This window comes from Lepidothrix coronata, unplaced genomic scaffold, assembly GCF_001604755.1.
Source record: "Lepidothrix coronata isolate B3197 unplaced genomic scaffold, Lepidothrix_coronata-1.0 Scaffold177, whole genome shotgun sequence".
Classification (NCBI taxonomy): Eukaryota; Metazoa; Chordata; class Aves; order Passeriformes; family Pipridae; genus Lepidothrix; species Lepidothrix coronata.
In genome coordinates, this window is record NW_016690357.1 from 1,661,574 (window position 1) to 1,687,940 (window position 26,367).

The 26,367-nt window shown below is 38.1% G+C and overlaps 1 protein-coding gene across 6 annotated transcripts in view; it reads right to left on the bottom strand.

Annotated features, from left to right (window-relative positions):
- Positions 1 to 4,100: 4,100 nt before the first annotated feature.
- Positions 4,101 to 26,367, bottom strand: part of ETV1 (ETS variant 1) — a 65,587-nt gene continuing 43,320 nt past the window's right edge. For 5 of the 6 annotated variants that reach the window (XM_017830352.1, XM_017830355.1, XM_017830356.1 and 2 more), the window contains 6 exons: positions 19,086 to 19,154; positions 16,662 to 16,730; positions 13,336 to 13,505; positions 9,231 to 9,332; positions 5,876 to 6,693; positions 4,101 to 5,821 (listed from right to left, as the gene is read on the bottom strand). In XM_017830352.1, coding sequence (XP_017685841.1) covers positions 6,472 to 6,693; positions 9,231 to 9,332; positions 13,336 to 13,505; positions 16,662 to 16,730; positions 19,086 to 19,154 — 632 coding nt within the window. In that variant the 3' untranslated portion in view covers positions 4,101 to 5,821; positions 5,876 to 6,471. The remainder of the gene's footprint in view (positions 5,822 to 5,875; positions 6,694 to 9,230; positions 9,333 to 13,335; positions 13,506 to 16,661; positions 16,731 to 19,085; positions 19,155 to 26,367) is intronic. The other variant, XM_017830354.1, reaches the window with a different exon arrangement.

A 26,367-nucleotide genomic window follows, 5' to 3' on the forward strand; every position in this document is an offset into this window, starting at 1 on the left:
CCCCAGATCTTGATCATTTGTATATCTTTCTGAATGATGCAACATGTAAAAATGTCCTGTGTGTATACTATGCTAGATAGGCATACACATTACCAAATACAAGCCATAGTCTATTTTAGTGTAAAGCTACATAGCTGATTTCAAGGAAACCAAGCTGAGCTATACTAACAATCTGCTCCATTATCCTGTAAGGTATTTTTTCTTTTGTTTGTGGTTTTTCTTGTTGTTTTTTTTTTTTTTTAGTATAGTGGGATGATAGAGACACCACATTTACAGCCCAAAACTCTCTCTGCATATTCCAATATATTGTTTGCTCTTTTAACAGCTACCAAACACTGTACAGATGGTTTTACTAAATTATCAACAATCATGCCAAAGTCAGAACTGATATTCCTGTCCTTGGGGATATACTACCAGGGCCAAACACATCCCTTGTGCAACTCTGTTAGCCTAACACATTTGGCCCACTGACCACAAAGTGCACTGCCTCCAATTACCTTCTCTCTCTTGCTCTTATCTCAGTTTACTGCCTCTGTACTTATCTTAGTCCCTTCCTTTTATCTAAAACACTGCAATCTTCCAAGTCCCCTAATGCAGTTCATGGTTTTAGTCCTGTTGTTCTCATCTAATATTATCATCCCTTTCGGTGTTTTACTTTCTCTCTTCCTTTTCCTGAAGCACTCCCACAAGCACCAGGGTCTTAAAAAATCACTGCTGTTTACAGAGTTTATTGCTTTCCATCATTTCTTATGATTCTCCTGCAGCATGTCTTTCAAATAATTATCTCTGTGATTTACTGTATCAGTCACATAACCTCCTTCTTCCTGTACTAATCAGCTCTGGATTAGCTAGTTGGTAGAGCCAGATTGCCCCTGACAGACTTTATCCCATTTCTATGCTGCCTCACTCAGCCATGCTGGGATCTTGCTCTCTCTGGCTTTCTACATGTACACAGAGCTCATCGACAGATCTTCCAAGGCAGACTCACCCTAGCTGGCCAGGCAACAGCCTTAACTGCATATTTCAGCAAACATCTCAAGCTCTGAGGAGCTGATGCCTCTGCAAAAACATCTTCTGCCTTTATTTAGGTCGTGTAACAATATGGCACTGCCCATGCAAGGTTTTGACTGAAAGCCACCATAGAGAGCCCTTTGCAGTGCATCTAAAACACTCAACACTCTATACCTCGCCTTCTGTGAAGTGCCACTGTACTAACAATCAGACTGTCCACTAAAATATCATAGGTGAGAGAAGAATAGGCTTAAATTATCTTGAGATAGATCAGCTGGGTCCTATCACTGAAGGGGGGAGAAGAAAACTGTGAAATCTCCTCAACTCTTTCCTTTTTAGGGCAACAGCGAGGAACAGCCTCTACTGTGAATTACACAGCAGAAATGCTATTTTGGACACCAAGTATCTATCTGGTTACCTGGAGTGTGGAAAGAAATACACATAGACATTCCTTCTGAAACAAAGCAAATTGTAGTTACTCAGAAACTACTAAAAAAACCCAAACAAACAAACAACTACCTCTCTACCATGCAACTAGAAAGCACAGACATGGGCATAAGTGCCCATAGAGCTTTGCAAGAGCCATGACAGAATTATGGCTTACCAGATCCAAACGTTTGATTGTGACTCTTCCTCAGAGGTCCCTTCCTGTAACCTCTATTAACAGCAGGAAGCTCACTTAAAAAACCCCAAAACTTCAGGGTATATTGAGTATTTTTGAGGTCAGCCCGATGAAACTATGTAATAAGGATAATACAGAAGTATTAAAGATATGATATATTTCTAGGGTAAATAATGCTATAGTTTTGGAGAACTTGATGTATGGATAACTTCTTTAAGTTTATTTACCCTTTCTTTTCATGATGTTTTTTGTGTCACGTCCACACAAAAATAGTTCTTGGGGAAAATGTCAACAATACACTTCATAGACATTTACAGACTATTACATAAGAAGATGGCACAGATATTTCTTTCCCATAGAAATTAAATTGGTGTTCAATGGGGAAACCAATATTTCAACCTCCTGAAGCAAAAGATGAAATTAACTTTACCTACCTATACAATCACGAAAGCTGGGTGGCAAGGGACAGCACTTTGCTGATGTATTTCTGAATCTTAGGCATCAGACAGACAGATCTGGGTAATCTTGTAGTTTTTTAATGCTACTGCCCCTAGATTTCCATCCTGCTGTTCTGCCAGAGATTACTGCTCTTGTAGCAGAATTAACAAAAGACAATGCACTGTAGTTCCCTGTTCTGTAAGAGTACAAGGAGGGCAGGGCTCAGTTCTGTACTGTAGATGCTCCAGTTCTCAGCCTGGTATCTTAGCAAAATGCAGTGGACTTTGAACCAGAGTTCCTGAGACACAGGTGCCTGTTCCCAGCTGCTACCTCCCTTCCATGCAGAGTAGCCTCTGATTTAAAATCAAACCAAAACAACCACAGCAGCAATAACAAACAACAAACCCAACCAACCAAAAAAAAAAACCAAAAAAGCAAAAACAACCAAAAAAACCCCAAAACCCCACACAACAGAAAACCCCTAAAATAACAACCAAAGAGGACCGAGAAATTAACTTCCTGCGCTCTTACTGCTAGATTCAAGTGAGGTATTTCAGAGTGACAATTCTTAGAGTATAAGATACTATATTAATTAATACTCCGAAAACATCTTTGAAGGAGACTATTTAGGAAAGTCCTCAGTACTATTAATGTGAGCACTGAATAGGGCTGTTTATGGGTGCTATTACCTACAATACACGAACTGAAGCTAATGCTCTTCAGAGGAGAAAGTGCAGCCATTAACAATTCAAAGATTTCCTCATAATACATTTTGTACACATTGATCTATTTCCTGCTATTAAAAACCAACCAAACAAAAAAACCACAAAGAAAGCAAAAATATTTACTAGATGATACTGTCCTGTGAAGATGGATTTGAAGCCCAAACCAGTCAGCTGTCAAGGGCAATAAAACTCTAGGCACTGATCCCTCGGGAATAGTCCCAGGTAGCAGAGAACCCTGAAGACGAAAAGATTCTGAGCAAAGAGCTCTTTGCAGGGAACTTCTGGAGAAAACAATCGTTTATGTTCTTGTATCCCAGTTTCTCCTAGTTTCTCCCTTACAGCAGCCCACTGTAAGTAAAGTAAGCAGATCTGGTCTGACATGGATACGAAATTTGCACTTTCAGTGAATGTAATATAAAGGTTTATACTGTAGCTGGTGTGTGAGAAAGTTAGACTGGTGTAACCTTGGAGAGAAAAGGCTTAGGCTTTTTGTCATGGAAGTCATATCCCTGAAGCAAAATTTGTACATTGTCCTAAATCTGTAATCTTAACTCTCTCAAATGGATTCTGAGGGGATCTGCCAAGCCCTTATCTAATTTCATCTCTGTTCAGCTACCGATGCAAATGAACTGTCATGGTAGATGAAACCTGAGCCCCTTTGGCTGTATCACAGCGCGTGGGTCTTGCAGTGATGCCTCTCGACTTTGCTTCACAGTAGCATTACTCCAGGCTGCCCAGCTGCTCTGGCCAGCAAGAATATACACAAGCAGATACTCACAGCTCCTACTAAAGAGGTAAAACCTTCATTTTCCTTCCACTTGTGGCACAGCTTGAAAAAAAGTGCTTTTTTGTATGTGTTTTTTTGAGTTACACTTTGCAGGGAGCTATTCTAGGCACTGGGAACAGACCCTCCTCTCCCCTTCCAAAAGAATAACCTTACTGCAGGGGCCTCTCCAGTCCAAATGTTTAGGAATCCAATACACAACAATCTTGCAGAAATCAGCTGCCAGATTTATTATTCTACCTGAAAACCCCAAACAAACAAAACAAACAAAAAAAACCCCAAACCCAACCCCAAACAAACAAAAAAGTGGAATAAAAATAGACTTTAAATAAACCTCTTAGGTACATTTTAAAAAGGGTTAATCAGTTCAGTGAAAGACTTTTTTATCTTCTGCTCAGAAATTATGTAATGTTGGTCTGACTGCTTGTTTTGTTCAGTGAGTCACTACCATATACAGATAAATATATATATTTCTTCTTAAATATTACACATTTGATGCATTTTTTAAATCTTTTTTTTTCTTTTTTTGTCCAACCCCTTTCCCAAATACCCCCATCCTGCCACAGGCAAGAGGCGCTTCATGCTGACATTAAAGAAGCAAAACCAATCCAAGGACTTTTCATCAAAGCATGTTTCATTTGAACCTTATTTCAATGGAAACCACAATTTTTTTAAACAATATTATCCAACCTTTTCCCCTTGCTTTTTGCTAGTTCTGCAATTTTAGACTTTTTTTTCTGGGTTGATCACCAAGTATTTAAGTGCCATTGAGACTTACGGATGACAGAATTAGGTGACATATTAAGGCATATATACATTCTCATAAACTATGTTGTCTTACAGATCTGAGTAAATTAAATACCTGCCCAAATGTTTTTTATGCACCTGTGGTTTCTAGTGACCACTGCTTCTTTACTTTTGATTAACTGCATATTAAAATATTCATAACTTAGGTAGTGTCTTAACTGACAAAGGATAGAAGATTAACCCACCACCTAGGATTGTCTTTGAAACCCATCCATTATGATGAAAATTATTCTTGTTTTTTTATGGTTATGTATTCATTTTTCTCTCACTTCTTGACAATATAGGAAAATGAGGTACTTCATGTAACACCTATTTAAATTTCACTGGGAAAAAAAAAGAAATCCAGATCTTACCCCCTCTCCCTTCCTTCAAACTACAAATTATTGTATCTCAAAAAAGGTGCTCATAAATATTTAAAACTTTTGGGATTCTGTCAGGGCCTTTTTTTTGTTTGTTTTACATACAGAATAGCAGGTGTGGCTTGTGTTCAAGATTACCCCTCTCAAAAAAATAAAACGATTTGAAAAAAATAACAAAACAACAAAAAAACCCTCAAAATTTAAATTGTCTTCCGAGCATATCTGATCACATTTACATTTAGTGTCCAAACAAGCTGATTGGTAACACCAGTGCCAGCACTACAACGTCATACAGCAACTTCATGGTATTCTTTGACAGTTCGTCTCCGTTCCACCAAAAATTACAAAAGGTTCTGCAGAGCTTTCCTTAGCAAGCTGAAGCTTACTAGTCATTTGTGGATGCGCATAAAAGCTGCTTATAGCACAGCTATGGCGTAAGCTATTTTCTAAGCAATAAATGGTTCAAGTCATCTATTTTGTCCTGAAATGCTACCTGTAGTTACAGCATTGCTTATAAATGGTCATAGTAAATTCAGCATCAAAGAGAATATTACAGAAAAAGACAGCAGCAGAAGCATTAGCATTATCTAGTATTTATATATGTTATCAACATAACACAGCAGTAAAAGGTTTAAATGCATATTAATGGGTACCGTGTCTAAAAATTTACTAAAGTACCTATTTAGTGTATTGGATATTTTTCTCAAGGAGTGCCTGCTGTGTCTAAACAGCATAATTAGATATGTGACTTAGTACAGTTAATTCCTATTGATTAAATAACTTATTTATGTACCAAAGGAAATGGAAGGATACAAAATGTTTTCTCCCTCCTGATCACGAACCTGTATTTAATGCTGACATGATCATCAGAAAGCCTACCACATGTAATTACTGCCCTGAAATGGATCTTGAAAAATCTGAGCCATAGAATGGGCCATATATGTATAGCAATGTGGCACCAGATACAGCATGCAGCTTGCAGTCTGAAGTAAGGGATTTTGCTGCTTGGTGACTGTACTTATAGCCCCTCTGTCACTAACTAGGATTTTATTTTGAGACCATACCCCTCCTCCCCCTAAAAAAAAAAAAACCCTCTGTCACTAACTAGGATTTTATTTTGAGACCATACCCCTCCTCCCCCTAAAAAAAAAAAAAAAAGAGAAAAAATAGGAAAAACTTTCCAGATATCTGGTTATTCTCAGAGGCAAGGTACAAGATCTGCCACTGGAAGCTTCAAAATTAAATGCTGTAGTATATGCTTTGCTTCTCTTTTATTACTGCAGAAAGACAATTAAGAATGGCAAGAAACAAATGCCCTAGGCATGCTGTGCTGATATCATCATAAAGTGGTTATTTTGCACAATGAGAATTAACTGTACTGTGGATACCCAGAGAAAATGTACAATATCTTATGCTGATATGAAACAAAACAGACATGATATAGCTTTTTTGTACTTAAAACCTGTATGTTCCCTTCCCAAACTTAAGAAAAAAGCAAACCCACCCTTTTCCTCCTTTTACACAGAATAACGTTTAGGTTCCAACCCACCCCTTTCAAATAAAGTGCGCTGTCCATGGCAGACCATAGGAGTAATGCAACAGGAAAAGCCCCTTTTAGTGTACTATTTAAAAAACAAACTGAAGTCGATTCAGCTTTCCTCTGGGTCTTGTGAAAGAGGAGAAGCTTAAGGGAGGGGGAAAACATCCCCTTCACTGTCACTGCTGTTAATAGACATAGCCTTCGTTGTAGGGGTGGGTGTTGCAGCAGCCACCATCCTGCATGTAGACCATGCTCTCATCGAAGTGGGACAGAGGCACAGTGTCCTCCTCATTGATGTGGCGCTCCATGTCAGTCTTCAGTAAGGGGCGCTGGTTGTCCGGAAAAGCCATGGAGAAAAGCGCTTCAGGGTCACAAACAAACTTGTAGACGTATCTTTCTCCAGCCACCTTAAGACAACAGAAGGGGGGAAAAAAGGTGCAGTGTAAGGCCTCGTGTTTTGCAACTCCAAGTTCAACAGTCTTGTGAAGAACTCACCTTTGTTACACAATTAATAATGTGACAGCAGAACTCATTAGGCAATGACCTGGCAAAGACAAGAGGGACCCGCCAAAGCAGACTGTGCGGAATGATCTTGATTTTGCCACATGTGACATCCTGTTGGAAGATGGACTAGGTATTCTACACTAAACATTTGTTTGCAATCATTTCCTATACTTAACCACAAATGGAACTGTTCTTATTGGAAAATGTAAACAAATTGTCACTACAGTGGCAAAATAAAATTACACACTCTGTGTGCGAAGTGGAAAAAAGAATCACATTGCATGACAGAGATCTGGATTTCACTTTACACAGATTGATTCATATTTACGTACAAAAGCACTCTAGTTATGGTGGATGCTGATTGCACAGGCACAGCGTAAGCAAATACGTAGGCTAATATGTACTTAGCAATTGCTCATGCAAAGCTGGGACATTTAGATTTGCTTATGGAGGGGCAATTTGTCCAAAGATCCTAAAGTTTTCCCTTAATCAAATGTCTGTGTTTCAATTTCCTAAAAGCTAAAGAATAATAAAAACAACACTGATTTGTTGTCTTATTAAAAAAACCAAACAACAAACAGAAGTCAATACAGTGTCTTCTAAAGCACCTCATTTTAAAAATTGTGCTTAAAAATATGAACCATGTCGTATGCTCACAATTATTAAAATTATTTAAAAATAAAGATCATATTGCCTTCTTCTTGCAACCTCAGCTACCATGGCACTGAAGTGAGTGAATGAAGATGGAAAAAGTGTCACAAACTTAACAACTCTATTCTTATGGGTGCAAAATAGTTTGAAGCACCTCCTTAAATTTTCAGCTTATTTATTCTACAAATAGAATTTAATGGAGGCTATATCTGCAGTAGAATTTTTTACATCAACTTTGACAAACCATAGGCTGCATTCAGAAATTAGGCTTTTGCATAACCTGCTATCATTGCTTAATTTAAAACACAGGAGGGAAAGCATGTATACAAACTTTGCAGTAAAGAAACCTGCTATGAATCTGCAATCCCCATTAGTTTTTAACATACACGAACTGGTGAGATAGATCGATCCTAGGACAAGCCTCAAACACTGCCATGTCAGAAAAATAAGCACACAAGCTAGCTTTCAATTTGTGTGTTAAATATGTTCTTCTAGCTAATAAAGTAGTAGTTTAAGAGGCAGCAAGTTACCTATCAGAAGTATTTGTAAACTTTCCATATTGAATGGATGTGCGGGTTGGGGCAGCATTATCAGCCTTCTGGTATTTCGAACCCCACCTTTTCAGTTTGCTTCCCTCTCTTACTTTTTCTTGCCTCTCTGCTGCTTTTGAACTGTGCTGGCAGCACACTTGCCTATGCAGCTGAGCTGTAACCTGCAACAAGGAACTCCTCTGTATGAAGCACCAGCCAACAAGCTCAAGCATTTCTGCTTCTCTTCGACCGGACTCGGTTTCCAGTCCAGTTTACAAAGATTCAATGTATAGTTACATGACACACAAAAATGAATAGGGTGCTGTGCTACTTAAGAACCATAAGACAATACTAGCCCAGATTGTTGTCCAAGTTGACTCCTGGATAGTGAAAAAGGAGTGCACTACAACGATCCCACAATCTAAGCAAGAGAACTTGTTAGACTTCACAAAACCTACTGGAAAAGCTGCCCAGAGTAACTTGAGCTGACAGCATTGTTTCCGTTCATGGAATTGGCAAATGGCAGGTTTAAACATGTTAATCATCACAGGTCACAAAACTAATGTGAAAAGAGATGGAATAAGTACTACAGCACAAGGTGTTCATTATGATCTTTGATCACGCCTGCCAATTTTGCAGATAAAGCACAGGTCTCTCCTATTGATTTCTAAGTCAATCTACATAGTACTACATAGCAAGATTTAAAAATATACATGTAAATCAGCAAGCCCCAGTAGAAGAATGGATTGAATACTGTCAGCAAAACCAGACTGTAATATAAAAATTGTTGTTAAATATTTTTCCTAATTCGGTCTATTAAAATATTAAATTTCAATTAAAACCAGTATTATTACAACACTACTGGTAAAAATATTAAAGTATTTTGTATGTTAATAGGTTTAAGTTTTCTCCCCTATCTTACACTTACTGAAGTACCCAAGCACTGGTTAGCTAATTTAGATCCACAAATAATTAATCATACTGTACTCTACTATTTGCCTTTCCCAGCTGCCAGGAAGCTCTTTTGGATATTTTTGAATGTTACCTCTTTCCCTAAAATCATGACATGCATTGTGAGAACTAAAACCACATACACTTTTTACATAGGAAAAAGAAAAATATCTTAATGCATATGCTGGACCTGGTAGGTAAAAAAAGCTTAGTGTTTGCCTAAATAGATGAAAAAACTACATAATGCAACAAGTTATGGATTAACATGCAAGACTCCGGTGAAACTTAATACAAAATTAGCTACTCACCTTTTGCATGATTCCCTTTTCATAATAATAGCGAAGCGATCGGCTGAGTTTATCATAGTTCATAGCTGGCCTATTTTTCTGAATCCCCCAGCGACGTGCCACCTGCCACAAAAATGGATTAGCATTGATTTGTTAAATGCATTTAACAAGCAGATCTTATCATCAGATACTTTATTTGGGGATGCAGGAGGGAGAACCCTGCAGGTGCAACAAAGGTTGCCATGACCTGAATTTCCCATGTAGTACTATGATTTTCAATTGGAGACACATCACCATTAAACCTGAAATCGGCTTACTTATTTGCAAATGTGGTGGAGGGTTTTTTCTTTGCTTTTTAATAAAGAAAACCAATGAAAAAATAAAGCCAAAGACAGACAAAAATTATTTAGCAAGTTTCACCAGAAAATTTTCATAAAAGATGAAAACTTATCTTTAGTTTGATACTATGGATAATTGTACTATTCCTGTCTTTTCCTTGCTGTCAGAAAACTAAGTTATATTAAACACACATTCATGCACATGAACACTTAGTTCATGAACTAATACAGATTGTACTTGGAATGACAGCAATGTTGAGATTATTAGGAGATACAAGTCAAAAGCCAACTCCCAGTCTTAAACATTACTTCAGCAAAAAAAATGAATTATCTGAGGAGGTAGAGTAATCATTTGGAAGAACTATATGGTGGTATGAAGAATGGAACAGAAATTTCATAGTTGCAGTTGTATAATTTCCCTTAAAAATAACAATAAAAAGTGAATTGCAAGTAACTTAGGAAACCATTCCATAGAGAATTATATGCCTTTTCCTCTGACTTATGATTCCTACTTGCCTTTACGCTTCCTGTTTTATCTACAGATAGTTCTGGACAAAGACATCCTTTGTTTAAAGAGCTTAACTTCTTATTCCCCACCTGAAATTATAATCAGCTGTTCATGACATTTCAATTACTGTCTGTAAAAATGACTATCACGTCACCAGAGGGAAAAAACAGTCAGAGCTGATGAACTCTCTAAAGCACATTTTATAAAAATGTTCGAGAGGTGCATATGCATGCAGCTCAGGAAAAAGGACAGAGCAGCCAAGCAGTTTCTCTGCAGACTGCTCTACAAAACTTTCCCATAGGTGTCCGGAACTTTTTGATGCAAGCCATAGGCAACAGACACCACTGAGTATTGAAGGGGACTCATCATCACGGCTAGGCTTTGCGAACGAAGATTTGGGGAGGGCTCTACCCACATTTGTTACAAGCACACTGGTGGCTAAAAGGGCCAATAAGAGATAGACACATTCAGTTGCAAAAGGCACAGCAGAAAGACTCCTTAGGTGGTATACTCTGCAAGACACAATTCTTTCTGCATTGTCTTTTCTCCTCAAGAGTGATCCTGCATGCTTTCTCAAAAGCATCAGCAGTGTTAAAAATACTGTGTCTTCAGACCTCCCAACTGGAGGAACTTGCCACCGGCTGCCGCAAAAGAGGAGCCCCGAAGAGAAGATACAAGGACTCCCTGAAACAACATTTCAGTCTGAAGGGGACTAAACAACAGCAAATTCCAGCTTTCGATCTCCATATAATCTCTAAAATTTCTTTCAAAAGTACTATTTCCTTTCAGTGGTGCAGCTTTTCAGGCTTATGCAAATTATCATGGCTCTGCTAATTTCAGCTATGTTTTAGCTGTATTGAAACACACCTCCAATCACGTCAATTTATTCCAGTTGCAGATCTGACCTAGATGCGTAACCTTGATTCACCTATTCATCTTCGCAACACATGCCTGCATCATTCTTTGTCTATTCCTTCCAAGTTTTTTTCTGCATTAATCAGAGTCCTGAATGTCCCCAACATAACAAGCTTGCAAAATAAATAAATACACAGCAAAGATAACTACAACAAAGTAATGGTTAAGAATACGCTCCATTTTTTTGTGTGCTTTTTTGACACTCCTAAACAGGTAAACGGGTCCAGAAGGAGTCTTGGTAAGCAACTCTTCCTGTCTCAGAACTGCATAGCATTTACATAGTCTTGCTCTGTAGAAGGGATTCAGACTTCTACCCTTCCACCCCACTTTCCTGCTGAAGGTTGCTGCCCCTATGACAAGGCAGCATAAGTGGACCTACACCCAATTCTCAGCCTCCATAGTTCACACACACTTACTCCAGGAGCTGATACATATTCATTTTTGTCATCACCCTTTCTACAAGTGAACAAACCTCCAGCAAGGAATCAGATGGAAAGGTCATGTCATTTACATCCTAACCTGCCACAGCAGAACCAACAAGCTCTTTGATTTCCCTTCAATTTACACTTGGCAACCAACAGAACTGTGCAACTTCCTATAGGCTATTCTTATTTTAATTAAGAGATTCATGACATTCAAATGAAAACAATTTAGGCTCCTTTGTAATCCCTAAGACTACACAGGAGTCAGGCAACTTTTAAGTATCCTGCCTCCTCCAGATCTCAGATGCAGTGCTGCTCAAAAACAAAGCAACTTCTCCATAGCCAGATGAGCAGATGATCTGTTTAACTTAAATTAGAATATCCAGTTCTTCAGGGAATTACACAATAAGGAAACCTTAGGACTTTGTTTTGCTACTTTCCTTTCCTTAGCTAATAAAATCTATAAAGTTTTTGCACCATCTGCTGGAAACCATTTTTCAATAAAACTCTTAAATCTTGAAAAAAATTGGACATAGACAAAACTAAGAGGGTAAAAAATACAGAGACTGAGAATGGGGGGAAAATTGGATATGTTATTCACCAAAACCAAAGCCTTTCCAAAGATTTCGCTCTGTTCTGGGACAGGTCACACAACCGAGCAATCCATGTAGCCTGCTAAGGCTGCAGACTTGCAAGTTTCAATATCAAATCAACTCAGGCTGTTCTGAGGTCAAATCCTCAGATGCACAATGCCAGGATCTGCCCTATCATTAGTGAGGGGAATGCTCAGACAAACTAGAGCCAGCACAGGGGTCGTTGTAGCAACCTGCTCCTCAGCCAGACCATGTCAGGAAGGAAAGGGACATCAATCCTGTCAGGGGACATCCATCCCCAACTGCTCTATCATCCCCATAGAGCTGTTAGCAGACAATGTAACTAAAATGCAAGAAAGCTTTCATACTGCTTATACCAGCAGATGGGTGGCAAACAGCAGAAATAGCTGGTGGAATGCAGAACCAGCCATACACCTCCAAACATTCCTACTCAGCTCTCACTCAGAGAGCATTCTGTCAGAAAATTTGCTGTGGTCTCCTCTACTACCAAACCCCTATTCAAGGGGCAAAAAAGTAAAGCAGAGCTATATTGCTTTCTGACAACCCTAATTAAATCCTCCACATCAATTTTACAGTAAAATTCACATACACCTGATCTTCCAAGTTTTCATGACTGTTGAGAATACAGGATAGGTTATGTAATGTTACCTAGTCCAAAACTTTTTATGTAATAAAACATTCAATTTATTCCTTTTTATCACACAAGTGAACTAAGTCATGCTTCAGCAAATGTCCATGAACACAATTTTATCTATCCCATGAGTCCTTCATGGTTCAGGGATGCCATGCATGTGCATGACTGTTTGCAAGGCTACAATCTAAGCATGCACTAAACAATCTAATGATACACATAAGCAGGAAGATTCTGAAGAAAACCCTAAATAGAGGGAAATTTATGCAATTTTGATGGGATATTACTGCCTAAAAGTCTTAACCTTCTCCTTTGCCATCTGTCAGACTTGGGGCACTTCACTCTTTAACCTAAAAGTTCCAAGTTCTCACATCTTCACATTGAAGAATATTTGGTGTTGAAAGGCTTTTAAGGGAAAAGCTTTCAAAGGATATTGGAACACAGCTCTATCCATAAAGTGGCTCTGAAAAATCTGGGCCCCACAATTAATGTGAAGTATTTGGTAACTCTAGTACTTGCAATACTTTTATTATTTTGTGGGACTAGGAGTCAAGTCTGTGCTTAACCATACCTGTCGCCCTTGTAAAGTGCTACTGAAGCAAAATACTGAAGAAAAATAAGGCCCAAGCCCAAAGGAGCACAATTCAATTTGCAGGATGGGGCAGTGGATGTGAGGGCATGCTGTATGCCTAACCCACCTCCTCTGGCTCAATCAGCTTGAATTCCATGCCTCGACCAGTCCATGCTATGAAGTGAGAGTTTGATGGGTCATCAAGAAGAGCTACCAAGAACTGCCACAGCTGAAGCGAGCCTCGCCGTTGGTACGTGGGTCCTTCACGGTACATGCCCGGCTCCTGCTTGACATCACCTGCACAGAACAACAATATCAGGTAAGCACTGAGCAAAAAGTATCACCACAATCACTCACTTTGTCAGGTAAACTGGCAAAGCTGTCATTAGGGTTAATAAAACAGAGGGAAGAAACAGCCAGCAACATTCCCCTGTTTGCTGGTGACTTACAATAACATATGAATATACTCAAAAGCACATAAATTCATTCATGATTTATGGAAGTCTCACTAAGCCTCTTCCCATGTACTTTTGATACATGCAAATCTCGCTTGCAAATCACTTTGTAATATCCTCTGCCTGAAAGAGCATAGACTGCTTTTGAAGCAACTCTGATACGTGAAGAACTGTGTTTGTGTACTATACTTTGCACAGACCCCAGTTTTGATAATGTAAGGTATGCTTCATAAAGCTGCAAAACCCTACTGAGTGAAACTTCTTTTGCATGCAAACGCTTCTAAGGAAAATGTGACCAAGTATTTTACTTGGACTTATACATTATGTGCTTTATGTACAGGCATGTAAATCCTGCAGATGTGTGAGTTCCTCTGTGGCATACTGAACTTGCATATAAGCACATATGACTTTTCCTCATATCTACATATTAAATCAGTATTCCTCTAAAAAGCAGTAAGTCAGTTTTTCTAAAATTTTAAGTCTAGAGGAACCTTTTAAAAAAGCAATAATAACATTCTACTAGCTGTTCCACAAACTGCCAATGAAAAAAACCTCCTGCTACATCCCTACTGTCTTTGTTGTTTTTAAATCATATTCATACTAAATCAGTCATGCAAACAACAACAGCTGAAAGGATTGATATTGAAGCAGACTATTTTTTGCTCCACACAATGACTGCAACCCTTGATATACTGGTAAAACTCCTCATTTCAACTACAAGAACGGTGATACCCTCCAATGAACAGCATGACCCATTTAATATGGAAAGCCAGGAATTTACATTCAACCACAACATTAGGATGCTCTGATGGCCATTACAGAATGGCTCCATGGAGTGAAAGGTAGAATAATAATATTAAAAATGGAGCACTTCCTTTTGTAATAAGGAAAGAAAACTGAGTCAATAGCTGTGGAAAACAAATAAATCAACACAAGGCTTTTTGGTTTATGTGAGGTTCAGGTTCCAGTCCTGAAAGGCCTTCTTTTTCAAGGACAGGTTTTTTTCTTTTAATGATAGCTGAGCAATGCACAAATAGCAAGTGCAGTATTACAGAGGATCAGATTCTTTGCCTGTACCGATCTTTGATTTCAAACAAAGCAGCTGAGAATCTACTTCTGAAACATCAAGACTAGTCCTGAGCTCATCCAACTTTTGCTGTACTGGCCAGAATATGATGACACATCTGCTATTTTTTTCCTCAAAAGTCATCACACTATAAGTACAAACACACGTATTTGCATCATGACATCAATCTTCTAGAGAGTACAAGGTGTTCTCTCACTGAATAGTCATAGAAGCTAGCAGCAGACTGCTTGCTTTGCAAGCACACAAATATTTCCCAACATTTATTTCTTTTACTTTACTTGTATTTCTTTTTCATTTTCATTCCCCTCCCTGTACGAAACCCAAACAAACCAAAAGGATTTTCAAGGAAGATACAGATAAATGCTACTCCTGAAGAGTTTTAACTTCTTGTAGTACAGGGTCCGATCCCCATTTTCATAAACGTAAATATGAATTTGCCACTGGTACTCAAAACACATCAGACCCACAATCATTTCTGGGGGCAAAAAAAAGCCCCTGACTCAATGTGATTTAAAAAAAAAGGAAAAAAAAAAAAACAACCAACCAAACAAACGGAAAAACCCCCTACAAAAAATAGAAACACACAAAAAACCCAAAACCCCAACCCCCAAAAAAACCCAAACCAAAACCAAGCTCATATTACAAAGCCAGGGTATAAAGTAGACTTCCAATAAATCATCCTTTCAGTGAATGTGTTGATGCAGTGACAATGCAATACTGGCTTAAGCAATTTTCTGTTAGGTTTAATATTGTTTAAAATTATCTATTTCTTACTAACCCCAAAATACATGTGATACTGTTTGAAGAATGTGCAATTATTTGGGTTACTTTCATTTCAGAGTCTCCAAGTCTTCAGCATACACAACAAATGCTGCTAGACACGCAATAATTTTGTAATCCATAAGTGATTCTCAGGGGAAAACAAACAAAATAAAGCAGGAGAAAAATGCCAATTCTCCAGCTCTACTTTTAGCTATGGTCAGAGAGTTGTTCACAAGTTTATCAGGAAGTATCTGATGTTTCCTGCTAAAATAAATAAAGCATCATTAAAAGAAATAAATACACTAACACAAAAGCTATACTAACAACACTACAGTAACATACATACACTAACAAAAAGCCACTCTAGCAAATTTAAATAGCTTGTCTCCAAATTACTTCCCAAAGCTGCAGACTAACAGCGTTAACTGGCAAGAAATACAGTGTCCATCTACTTTGCTTATAATGAAATAAATCTGAAATCAACTGAGTTACTTCAGGAAACTGATTTTACGTCAGAGTAACTGAAGATAATTTGGACCAATACATTTTAATTGATGTCAGAATTACTCTTAAAAAAAAAAAATCTGTTGTAATCGGTAGTGTTGTGAAAAGAGCATTGATTTGTTATCAATCCCACTGAAAAATAAACCACTAGTGCATTTAACCTAGTGGAAATACATTGACATAAACCCAAAAATGCCCTACACACTCAGTCCCCACTATTCCTCCCTTCAGTGATAGCTAGACAAGAGGCTTAATCCTCAATTAAACCAAACTTGCTGCTTTCTCTGCTGTTTTGTAAATTATAAGAACAGCTTTCATTAAATCTCAAACAACAAGCGCTATGTGATCATCAGTGAAATGGAAATCCTCCTATTACTTTTTTAACAGTACAGGAACTGAGCTCCTCTGCCACAACTCTGGATACAGCATCTTTTGCTGGTAAAAGTCGAATGACATCCTATTGAAGAGGAGACTTTGGTTTCAAGAGACAAAGGTCAGCTTTGGTTGGGCACACCGCAAACGGTGTGTTAAGGAATCCTAAATTGGAATGTTACTGGGCTTTTTTGATCAGCAACAGAGAAAAGTCCCTCATCTCTTTCGTTTTCATCTCCCTACACAAGAAAAAGAGAGATGTGTCATACATACCGTCAAACTTCTCTGGAACAACGCAAGTGTCATCATAAAACTGCCTAGGTCCCTTTTCATACATACAGCCTATAAGTTAAAAAGAGAGAGGTGTTTATATAAAAGATGCATGAAGAAAGAAGAGATCATGCCAGGAATCAGATTAATGTCCCACATCCTTTACACACTGTCCAATCACAATATTTTGGCCTCAGTACAGGGGTGTTTAATTTGTGTGTGTTCTCCCAAAAGACTGTTAATCTCTACCTGCAAAAATGAATAAGTACCCATTTTTTTCTGTGATTTGTTCTAAAATGTTTGTCTCATGTTTTGTTTGAACTAGCATGGCTTTGACTTTTAACCATTAGTTCCTGCAGGTCTTCCCCCTGCAAGACTAAAGAAGTATTACTTGGCATTTCCTCCTCGCACTCACAGAAGTTACCACCACACACTGCCCTTGATGTTTCTTCCAATTAGGATAATTTTGTAAAATTTTTTTTTCATTAGAAGATACTCTCTGTAACCCAACAGTCTTTCTAGCACATTCTTTTGTACACTACTATTCCCTATTATGTTAATGTTTCCCTTTATCAGAACTGCGCTGCATACCAGTACTGGTGCTCTCTCACCAGTGCTACTTAGTGAGACAAAACATCTCCTCCTCTCCTGCCACTCTCTGACCCTTCTTTCGACTGTGTAAGTACTACAGAAGGTTTTTTCGTCATAATGTTGCAGTGTTTAGTTGGGCTGGTCTCCCACTGTGAACCTGAGGAGGGGGAGGCCCATCTCAAAATCATTTTTTCTAATATACTGCTTCCCGGTTCCAGAGGCCTAAAACTGCATATTAAAAACCCATTTTGTTTAATGTGCCCAGATTACCAAACAATTCAAAATGCTTTGTGTGACTGCCCTGTCCTGCCTGTTATTTACCACTCTATCTTTGTGCCATAAAGTTATCTATTAACTTTGTTCCGTATCTTTACTGAAAATGTTGAATAGCAACACTCCTGATATCAACTCTTATAGAACTATAACAGAAACAATCCATTCAGAGATGATTGCTCAGTGACAGCCACTTCTAGATCTGTCAGTTGGCCAGGTCTTAATGTATTTAATGTGTACTTTATTGATATTGCTTTGTGCTAACTTCTTAATCAGAATGTGATGCAGAAGCAAACTGAATGCCATAGAAAGTCTAACTATATGATACAAGCATCTTTATCAATCAAACTTTTAATCTCAGCAAAGAATAGAATCAGATTTGACATGACCTTTATTCCATAAAATCATGTTGACTGATTTTCAAATACAGAAAACAAATATTTAGCAAACATCACTGATTTTCTATGTCATTCATAACAATTTTGCCACCATCAACCTCCTAGGAGTGCATAACATGGCTAAGATTGGTTTTCCCCTATCTGTGCAATGATTAAAGCTCAAAATCTGTTGGCATTAGCCCTGCAGTGTGTGGATTTTTCCCTGATGTCTTTCAACTCCCTTATCAAGCTTTTATACTTCATATAATTTCAAATACCAAGACTGTTAGAAATTTCCATCTCCTGTTTCACCTTTCTCATTTGACAATACCTTCTATTTCTTTTTTTTTCTGCCTTTATTCCACCCCAGAAGCAGCTGGGCTTTTAGCCAGATGTGTTATCTCTCCAGTTATGTCTTTTCACTAGTGAATGAAGTCTTACTAGAAGGCTCTGAGTCACACATCTATCTGGATTCTCATCAATCTCAAAACAAAATTCCTCAAGTTTGTGAAATTTGACTCTTGGAAGAAAAACAAATAAACCCTAAACAAACAAGCAAAAAATAATATATTGACAAGACAGATACACAAAAACAGGGGAGTGGACAGTATAACTTCTCTTTCAGTAGTTTTACTTCTGTTGGCCTTCTTATTTTTAATACATATAAAGTGCTTGTACTCAGAATTATTAATTCTGACAACTACCTAAGCTCTGCACTACTGAAATCACTGGGAGGTTTGGTACTAATCTCAATTTTGAGCCTAAAATGCAACAAAATATTGCAAAAATAATAACAAAAGAAAAAGCAAAAAACTTCCACTGAATTTAAAGTATAAAATGGATTACTTAAGACAGTTAAACTGAGCCTGTCACATCAATAGCCTGGAAAATATCACTTGAGCAGAATGGCTGAAACGGAAGTTTTTAAGCATCTCTTCCTTTCAACTGCTAGAGGCCTTTAAAAGCAGTGTAAGTTTATAATATAATTGCTTCTATCCTGATCAACCCATGGCACTAAAAGAAGTTACTAAAAAATCAGTGCATCAGAAACTCAACACTGGAAAGGGAACGAAAAATGATGTGAGTCTTCCCAGAAGCAGAATTAAACCAGTGAACCCCAAATCCCCAGGCTTTTTAATTTTTTACATTTCTCTCATACAAAAGCGATACATAATAGAAAACTTAACTTCTGTTCTGTTTGGGTGAGCCAGGAAGCCTTCTTGCCTCATGTAAATGGAGTGGCAGCTAGGCACTTCTGAAAGGAGAACACGACAATGCAAGTCAAAAGACTGTCTGGAATTAAAAGTGTGCAGGCTGTCAATGAGACAGGCAGCAGGTAGAAGAGCAACAAAAAAGGATGCAAGTTACAGCGAGACGGAACCTGTCAACAAACAGTCAGCATTTCAGAAGAGTACACACAAGGCATGGTAAAACAGAACATCACAATATGAGGATCCTAGACCCTATCTAACATAGGCACTTGAACTCAAAACCTTTTGTAATAAACTTCACTAAAAAGCTGACTCCCATGGCATTTTCATTTTAGACCATTTGCAGACCAAAAAATCCACACCACAGACCACAAATATTTTAAACCCTGTGCTTGTATATCTATCTGTGTAACTAATTCAACTCAACATTTTTAATCAACTATACTGAAAAGCCTGCCAATCACACTGGAGACTTATAAACTCTGCATTAACTCAAGGCATGTCAAAGTGAATTTAGATTAGGATATTGCTTTTTAGACTCCGGTGAAGGATTTAAAGGGTTAATGAATTTTTCTGTGATTGCTAAGCATTTTATCTACGAATTTAGATGTATCTATGTCACTCTCCACTTGCACATCCTCAAACAAAAACGACACCTTGCCCCAAAAAATTACTGCGCATATTCTAAGTAAAACCGATATTTATTTGCTATTCTCCACCTCTACTCAAATCTGCAAGAAGAATGAGAAAAACCAATCAGAACTAATGAAAATGGTGTTCTGTAAATGTCTCTTTTTCTTCCCCGTGTCTTGCACTGTCCCCAGGTAGCCACATCCTGTGCACAGGGACTTGCAAACAGTCTGCCCTTCTAGACCAGATTTAACCCACTTCTTGGATATCAAAAGTTTAGCTTAACAAAGTCTATTTGATCTTGTGATAAACTCCTACCCTAAGCTATGCAATCTGTTACCAGTAACTTGTAACTGTTAAAGAGATGCAAACAGAGGTCGAAAGAGCAGACATTATTTTTCCAACACTGCCTACAGACCCTTTCAGACTGTGATTCCAAATTTCACTGTTCACTGACTAGTGATGAGTATCAAAGATTTGGCAGGATAAGAAAATGAGGTTTTACACTGACTTCACAAAACAAGTGAAACACAGGGCAGTAATAAAAAGTTTCCTCTAAAAGCCCACGGTCTCTCTTGCACATCTGTGCCAAACTCCTCATTACCTCCTCTCTCGATGAAACACTCAGTGCCTGCCTCCTCAGGCTTTGACAATCTCCAGTGTCTCAGGCAGCTATTCTGAGCAACCACAGGAATCAGTGACTCAGTGATCACCCGAGTCAAGTATAGCTCTACAGACTAGAAGTCAAGGCTACAAGCAGTGGTTCACCTGCAAGGAATCATTCATGTTTCCAAGAAGACTGCATTTTAAGGAGAATGGAAAAATCTACGTAAAAAAGAGGAAGTTGTAGAACTGAAACAGATGCTATTTTCTATTTTAGGTAAAAATTCTCTAGTATTGGCAGCAAAGCTCTTTTTGACTCATGAACTCCACTCCTGCAGAGCGATACAGCAGAGTATACAGAATAAAGAATTATGCACGCATTCAAGAAGTTGTCTTTTTAGCCAGTTCAGGGTTTCATCCCCCAAGCTCCTAAGTCAAGTATAATTAACATCTGGAGTCTCTTTAAGGCAAGCATTGTTTGTACCAACATTACTTAATCTTCTGGTTAGCTTGTGCTTAAACAGCCCACAGAAGACCGAAAAATACAGCAAGGAAGAGTTTATTTCTCGTAAAGTAACTAGAGTCTTGTTATCCTAAAGTGCTATCAGTTAATTTATGACTATCAGAGTGGGTCAGACTCTAATCAAATTGTAGAAACATTTCCAAAGTGATTATTCAATCAAATGACTAACATGGTTAATTAGGAGCCATAAACATTGCTCTGAAGTTCATCAAAGTAATGACTTGCCCAGAAAAATTACTGCTAATTAAATTGCCTGCTGCTTTCATTTCTACCTTATCTAATAAAAAGTCCAACCAATGAAATTTAGTATTGCAGTTTTAAATTGTACTAAATGCTTGACTAAGACCCAGAAGTATTTTTACAGGCTAAGTGGAGCTACTTCAAAAGAAAACATTTTAGTGCAGAAATTACAGAGCAATTATATGTTTTCTTCTCCTTAAACCATTGTTTCAAGACAACAAATAAGACAGAAGCAGACATAAAATACTCCCAGGGCAAGATCCAAGTGTTTGAGGTGACTGATTTATGATCTGTTATCAATTTTTAGTGTTTGAAGAAAAATGTGTCTGGATTTAGGACAAACAACGAGCTCATTTTAGACTGTTAATGAAGTAATTCCCACTGTAAGGTTGGATCCCTTTTAAAAAAGCCCCAAAACTAACTAAAAATATGGAAACATAAAAAAATTACTTATCCGTTACTATTAATTTGGAGTACTTAGAGGTCAGTCTTCATTGCTCCTCTTATTAACAGAAATGTAGCAGTCATCTTAAACCAATAAATATACCATGAAACCATTTTTTTCCTAATACGTGCTGTTTTAACATTACATGTAATCTAGACACTGCAGAAATGCCTTCTCATCTAGGACTCTCATAGAGGAAAATATTGAAAATAAGCTCTGCTGTTTCTTCATCAAAGTACATCCAAGCAGAAAAAGGCCAAACAGACTTTGTCAGGACAAGAAAAATCTGCTATTGAATTTAGCAGTCACAGATTCTAAGTTTCATTATCAAGTAAGACACTTGAGTGGTCCCTTAGTAAAGTAGTATTTCATATTAATTATTGTGTCAGAATGATAATAGAATAGGAAAAAAAAAAGAGAGAAGAAAAGAAGAGGAAGGGCTAGGTATTCTCAGTCCTGTATAACTCAAAGCAGGTAAGGAATCCTTAAATTGTCTTTTCTGAATGTTTTTAGGAGATAAGGACTAGACTTCAGACCCACAATCTCACCTAGCACAGAAAAAAACCAGAATTTCAGCCTGTGTCCTAATCAGGCTAGACATAGGGAACATGTAGCTTTTGCAGGCAAAGGGATGAAGTGACTGACTGTCTTCTACAAGGTGAAGTGACTGTCTTCTTCTGAATGAAGCAGAGCAAAGCAGGAACTAAAACGTGAACCACGATTTATTCTTCAGCTGTTCCTGTTTCTGACCCTACACAGCCTTCCTAACTGAAGGACAGGTTGTTATGTAACACTAACTCTGAATTACTTTTTAGTTCACTTTATCAACATTACCTGAAGATCTGGAGGCACAGGGCACTACCCATGTGCACACGACAAAGCACAGTGTGATACACAGGTGTTGCATTACATACGTGGATGTGCAGAGGGAGAGATGTGGAGACGGAGGCTTACAAGGCGTGTGCCATCTGAAACAGGGTGAATAAGAAGTTAACTACCTGCCTGGTGTCACTCTTCGTGTGGCAGCTCAGGTGAACACTACAGTGTACTGAGAGCAGCTGCCTTATTCAGGGAGCTTGTTAACAAGTCACTCAAGTTCATCAAACATGCCTACTTCCCTGCATGCTTAAAGTGATAACACTAAAACTGGAACCTTCTTACTGTTTTCCTGCCTACTTTTCCTATTTACACTTTATTACCAAGTAAATAATACTAAAAGTGGTTCCCAAAAGAAACTTCTCAAAGGAGCTGTTTCCCAAAACTCTCAAGTGACTCCAATGGCAGTCCCATAATTTAACTTACACCCTGTCCTCCTTAATTCTTCCTTTGGTCTGAAAAGTAATTATGTGAGTTTTGGCTCCTATTTCATCAATTCAGAGTTTGTATATCTATACAGATAGACTTACATGTGTCCCTTGTGTTCCCACAGACAAGGAATGCAGCACATACAGATTCTTTACCTTTGTGCTGTTGGGTACAGAAGGGCACACACAAGCCTCTCAGGCAGCTGGGATGAACCTGGCTCCCAGGTATCACTCACACGCATCAACCTGACCCTGTGCTACACACTCTGAGAACACACCAGTCATCCCTTTGGTGCCTTACAGAGCTTCACAAAGTGCTTACTTGCACTTCTTGGCTGTTTGATGCAGTGGGACAGATTTTTACCAACTGCAGAGAAAAAAGTAGCCTTTTAAAAATAAAATGTTCAAGCTAGAACGCATCATACTTTTGGCATCAAACTTAAAACATCACAATCACACTGCAAGTAACTTTTCTGTTCATGGATTTTTAAGAGCACTGACAAACTGTTTACAAAGAAACGCTTCATCCACCACTGAAACACATTTAGTTGCCTGGTGGAAAGCAGCTGTTTCCCACTGAGAAGCTCTGACCAGCTCAAGGATGAAGAGTAATACTGAAATCACCAGAAAACAGGACCTTTTTAGGCACGAAAGGCAATTCTTCAAACTAGAGTGCAACAAGTGGTTAAGGCAACACCAGGTATCACTAAGATAAATGCATGATCTATGTTTTGCAGGGAGAAGTACCAAATGATTGTTTTGGATCATGAAATCTAGAATTTTTTACACCTGCAGAATACATTTAGATTAAAACTCATAAGTCTCTCCAAAATGAGGCGTTCAGATAGAAATACTTGAACTAATTACAATGTCCTTATACAGGAATTGCTTAAGTGTCTTACACCACTCAAATGCTGGTGGATCAAGTTTTAGTTCAACCACCTTTAAAAGCACTATCCCCTCAGAAGCTATGTAATGACAACAAGCCCTACGAATTGGTAAAATCCTGGTAATACAAAAGGTACTATTATTTTTTCAGTAGCAGGTTCAGTATGAGAAATGTAGATGCACTGAAGTTACAGGGGTGAAAACAGACAACATCTACTCTAAAAATCAATCTAAAAATTAAGGAATCTTTTCCAGATCATGATGCAATTTAAAAACATTCAGGATGGAAGGTTTTATTCATCATTTTCTCTGTCACCAGCCTTTGCACCAGCAATCATGGGAAAAAAAAATCTACAAGTATCTGCACTCTCAGATATACACAAACACTTCCTTCGAGAAAACAGCTAACTAAAATTTGTTAAGTTTAATTTCTTATACCTCACTTGACAAAAACCTACCAGAGAATTAGATTTGGCCCCACCAGCTCATGTCTAAGTGGAATTATTACAAACATAGAGAAAAAAAATCTTAAGCAAACAGCTTCCTTTCCACAACTTTGGTTTTTAGATCTATGACAACATCTAATGCATTTTGTGAGACCAGATGTCAACAGCCTGTCTAGGCGATGTGTAACTTTTTATACAGCAGAACAGGAAAACAAAGGCTCATACATTCAGTTCTGAATTGAAATTCCACATGGAGCTGATCTTTTGAGCATACTTTAAAATCATGTATTTGCTTTTATTAACCCCAGTAACTGTAAAATATATCTTAAACATCACTCTCTTTTGAATTCAACAAAAGACAGCAGTATTTTCTTTCTCCCTTGCTCCTTTTGTTGGTAATCTTACTGCAAAAATGTCTGTGTTGCTTTTTCTCCCCCACCCCATCCCCTGCCTGTAAAATTGAAGTTGGACAAACACTGCACGGCTGAAGTGACATATTTGAATGGAATTCAGACCAACCAGTTCCTGTTTATGTTTCTGATTTGAGAATGTAGCCTTCTCATTCACTATACATTAGAAACACACCAAGGCCATAAATGGTGTCAGGTTGCAGGCAGGCAGGGCCAAGCAGCATTAATCATTACTTTAAGGCAACTGGCAAAGGCAGCAGCTGAGGGAACACTACACCCTTCAGCTTCACATAAATGGACATTCCAGGGTTTGGCGTGTGTGGGTTGGCTTTTTTTTTTTTTTCCTTTCAGCATCCATTTTATGAATGAAACTTCAGGCTGCACAGAGTCCATTCATATAAAAGCTATGCTCACAGTGCTCAGTCTCTCGGGATCAATCGGTCTTGGGCAAGGCTGATGTGATTGGTTTAAGGCAGGCTTCAGCCTTCCATTACTGATTTAAAATGCAGCCTGTGTCCATTTGACCTGCGTTAATGCACAAAGAGTAAATCCAGACTGCGCTCTCAATCCTCAAATCAAATCATTAGCCAGTGCCACTTACTGTAACTGTAGATTTACAGGATATTTATCCATTTCTTTGAAAAACAGGGACTGCAGGACAATTTTTCAGATCATATTGTCTGCTTTGAAAGCAAAAATAGATGTACAGTCTCCTGCCTATACACTCCCATTAACTTGGTATTCAGGTTTTCCTTTGTCCATGAAGATAACATTACAAAATGAATTCTATTGTAACTACAAATTTATTTTGGACAGAATTAGTGAATAATCAGCTAGATTGGAAACAAGTAAAAAGCTAAAATTCTGCCTTTCATAGCAAAGTTCTGAAGTCCAGGTTTTCCAAGTTCCCCCCTCAGAAGCTCTTATTGTCTACGATCATACCATCCAACAGCAGATTTGTTTACGTATTTTTAGAGCAAGTACAAAGTGCAGTGCAGCTTAACTACCGAACAAAATCCATACTCATTCACTGAAGCAGCACAGCAAAGACAAGCTCCTGAAACACAAGGATGAAATATTTTAAACCACAGGGAAAACTGCAAACCTACAAATGAGGAGGGGAGACTTCTTAAACTGAAGGGCAAAATCCCATCCCTTCTCCCCTCTTGCCTTTATGCCATCCAGATTTTCATTCAGAACAACTGTACCTCTGCGTAAAAGAATTTTTTTAAGGTCATAAGGAGATGCAGTTTTGTGATGTGTATACTAAAGCACCATATCCAGGAAAAGGATGGAGTAATTTCTGTTTCACAGAGCATTTTATAAAACTGTGTTCAAAAATACTGCAAATTTTTGCAGTCTGACACAACAACAGTAACAAAAAGAAAAGGAAAGGAAACCCAGAGAAAGTTAGAGGAAAAGATTATGCAGCTGGAGGATTTATAAACAGGATCCAAGATCTCAACAAGCCACACTGACAGAGCATCCATGCAAACCATCTAGAGATTTAGAGGTGGTACATTAATATCAAGAAATTGTTTATGAAGAGGTGTAGCTACGAGCAAGGCAGTGAAACTGATCAAAGAGAAAATCTAGGCTTATGATCAAGAAATATTTCTTCACTGTGAAGTGTATTTGTCTGTGAAATAAACTCCCAGGGGGAAAATTATAGTAATAATACTTAGCACTCACACAGCTCTTTATGTTTTCAGAGCACTGTACAAAAATTAACCAGTATAATAAAGACAGTAGTAGAAGCATCATGAGT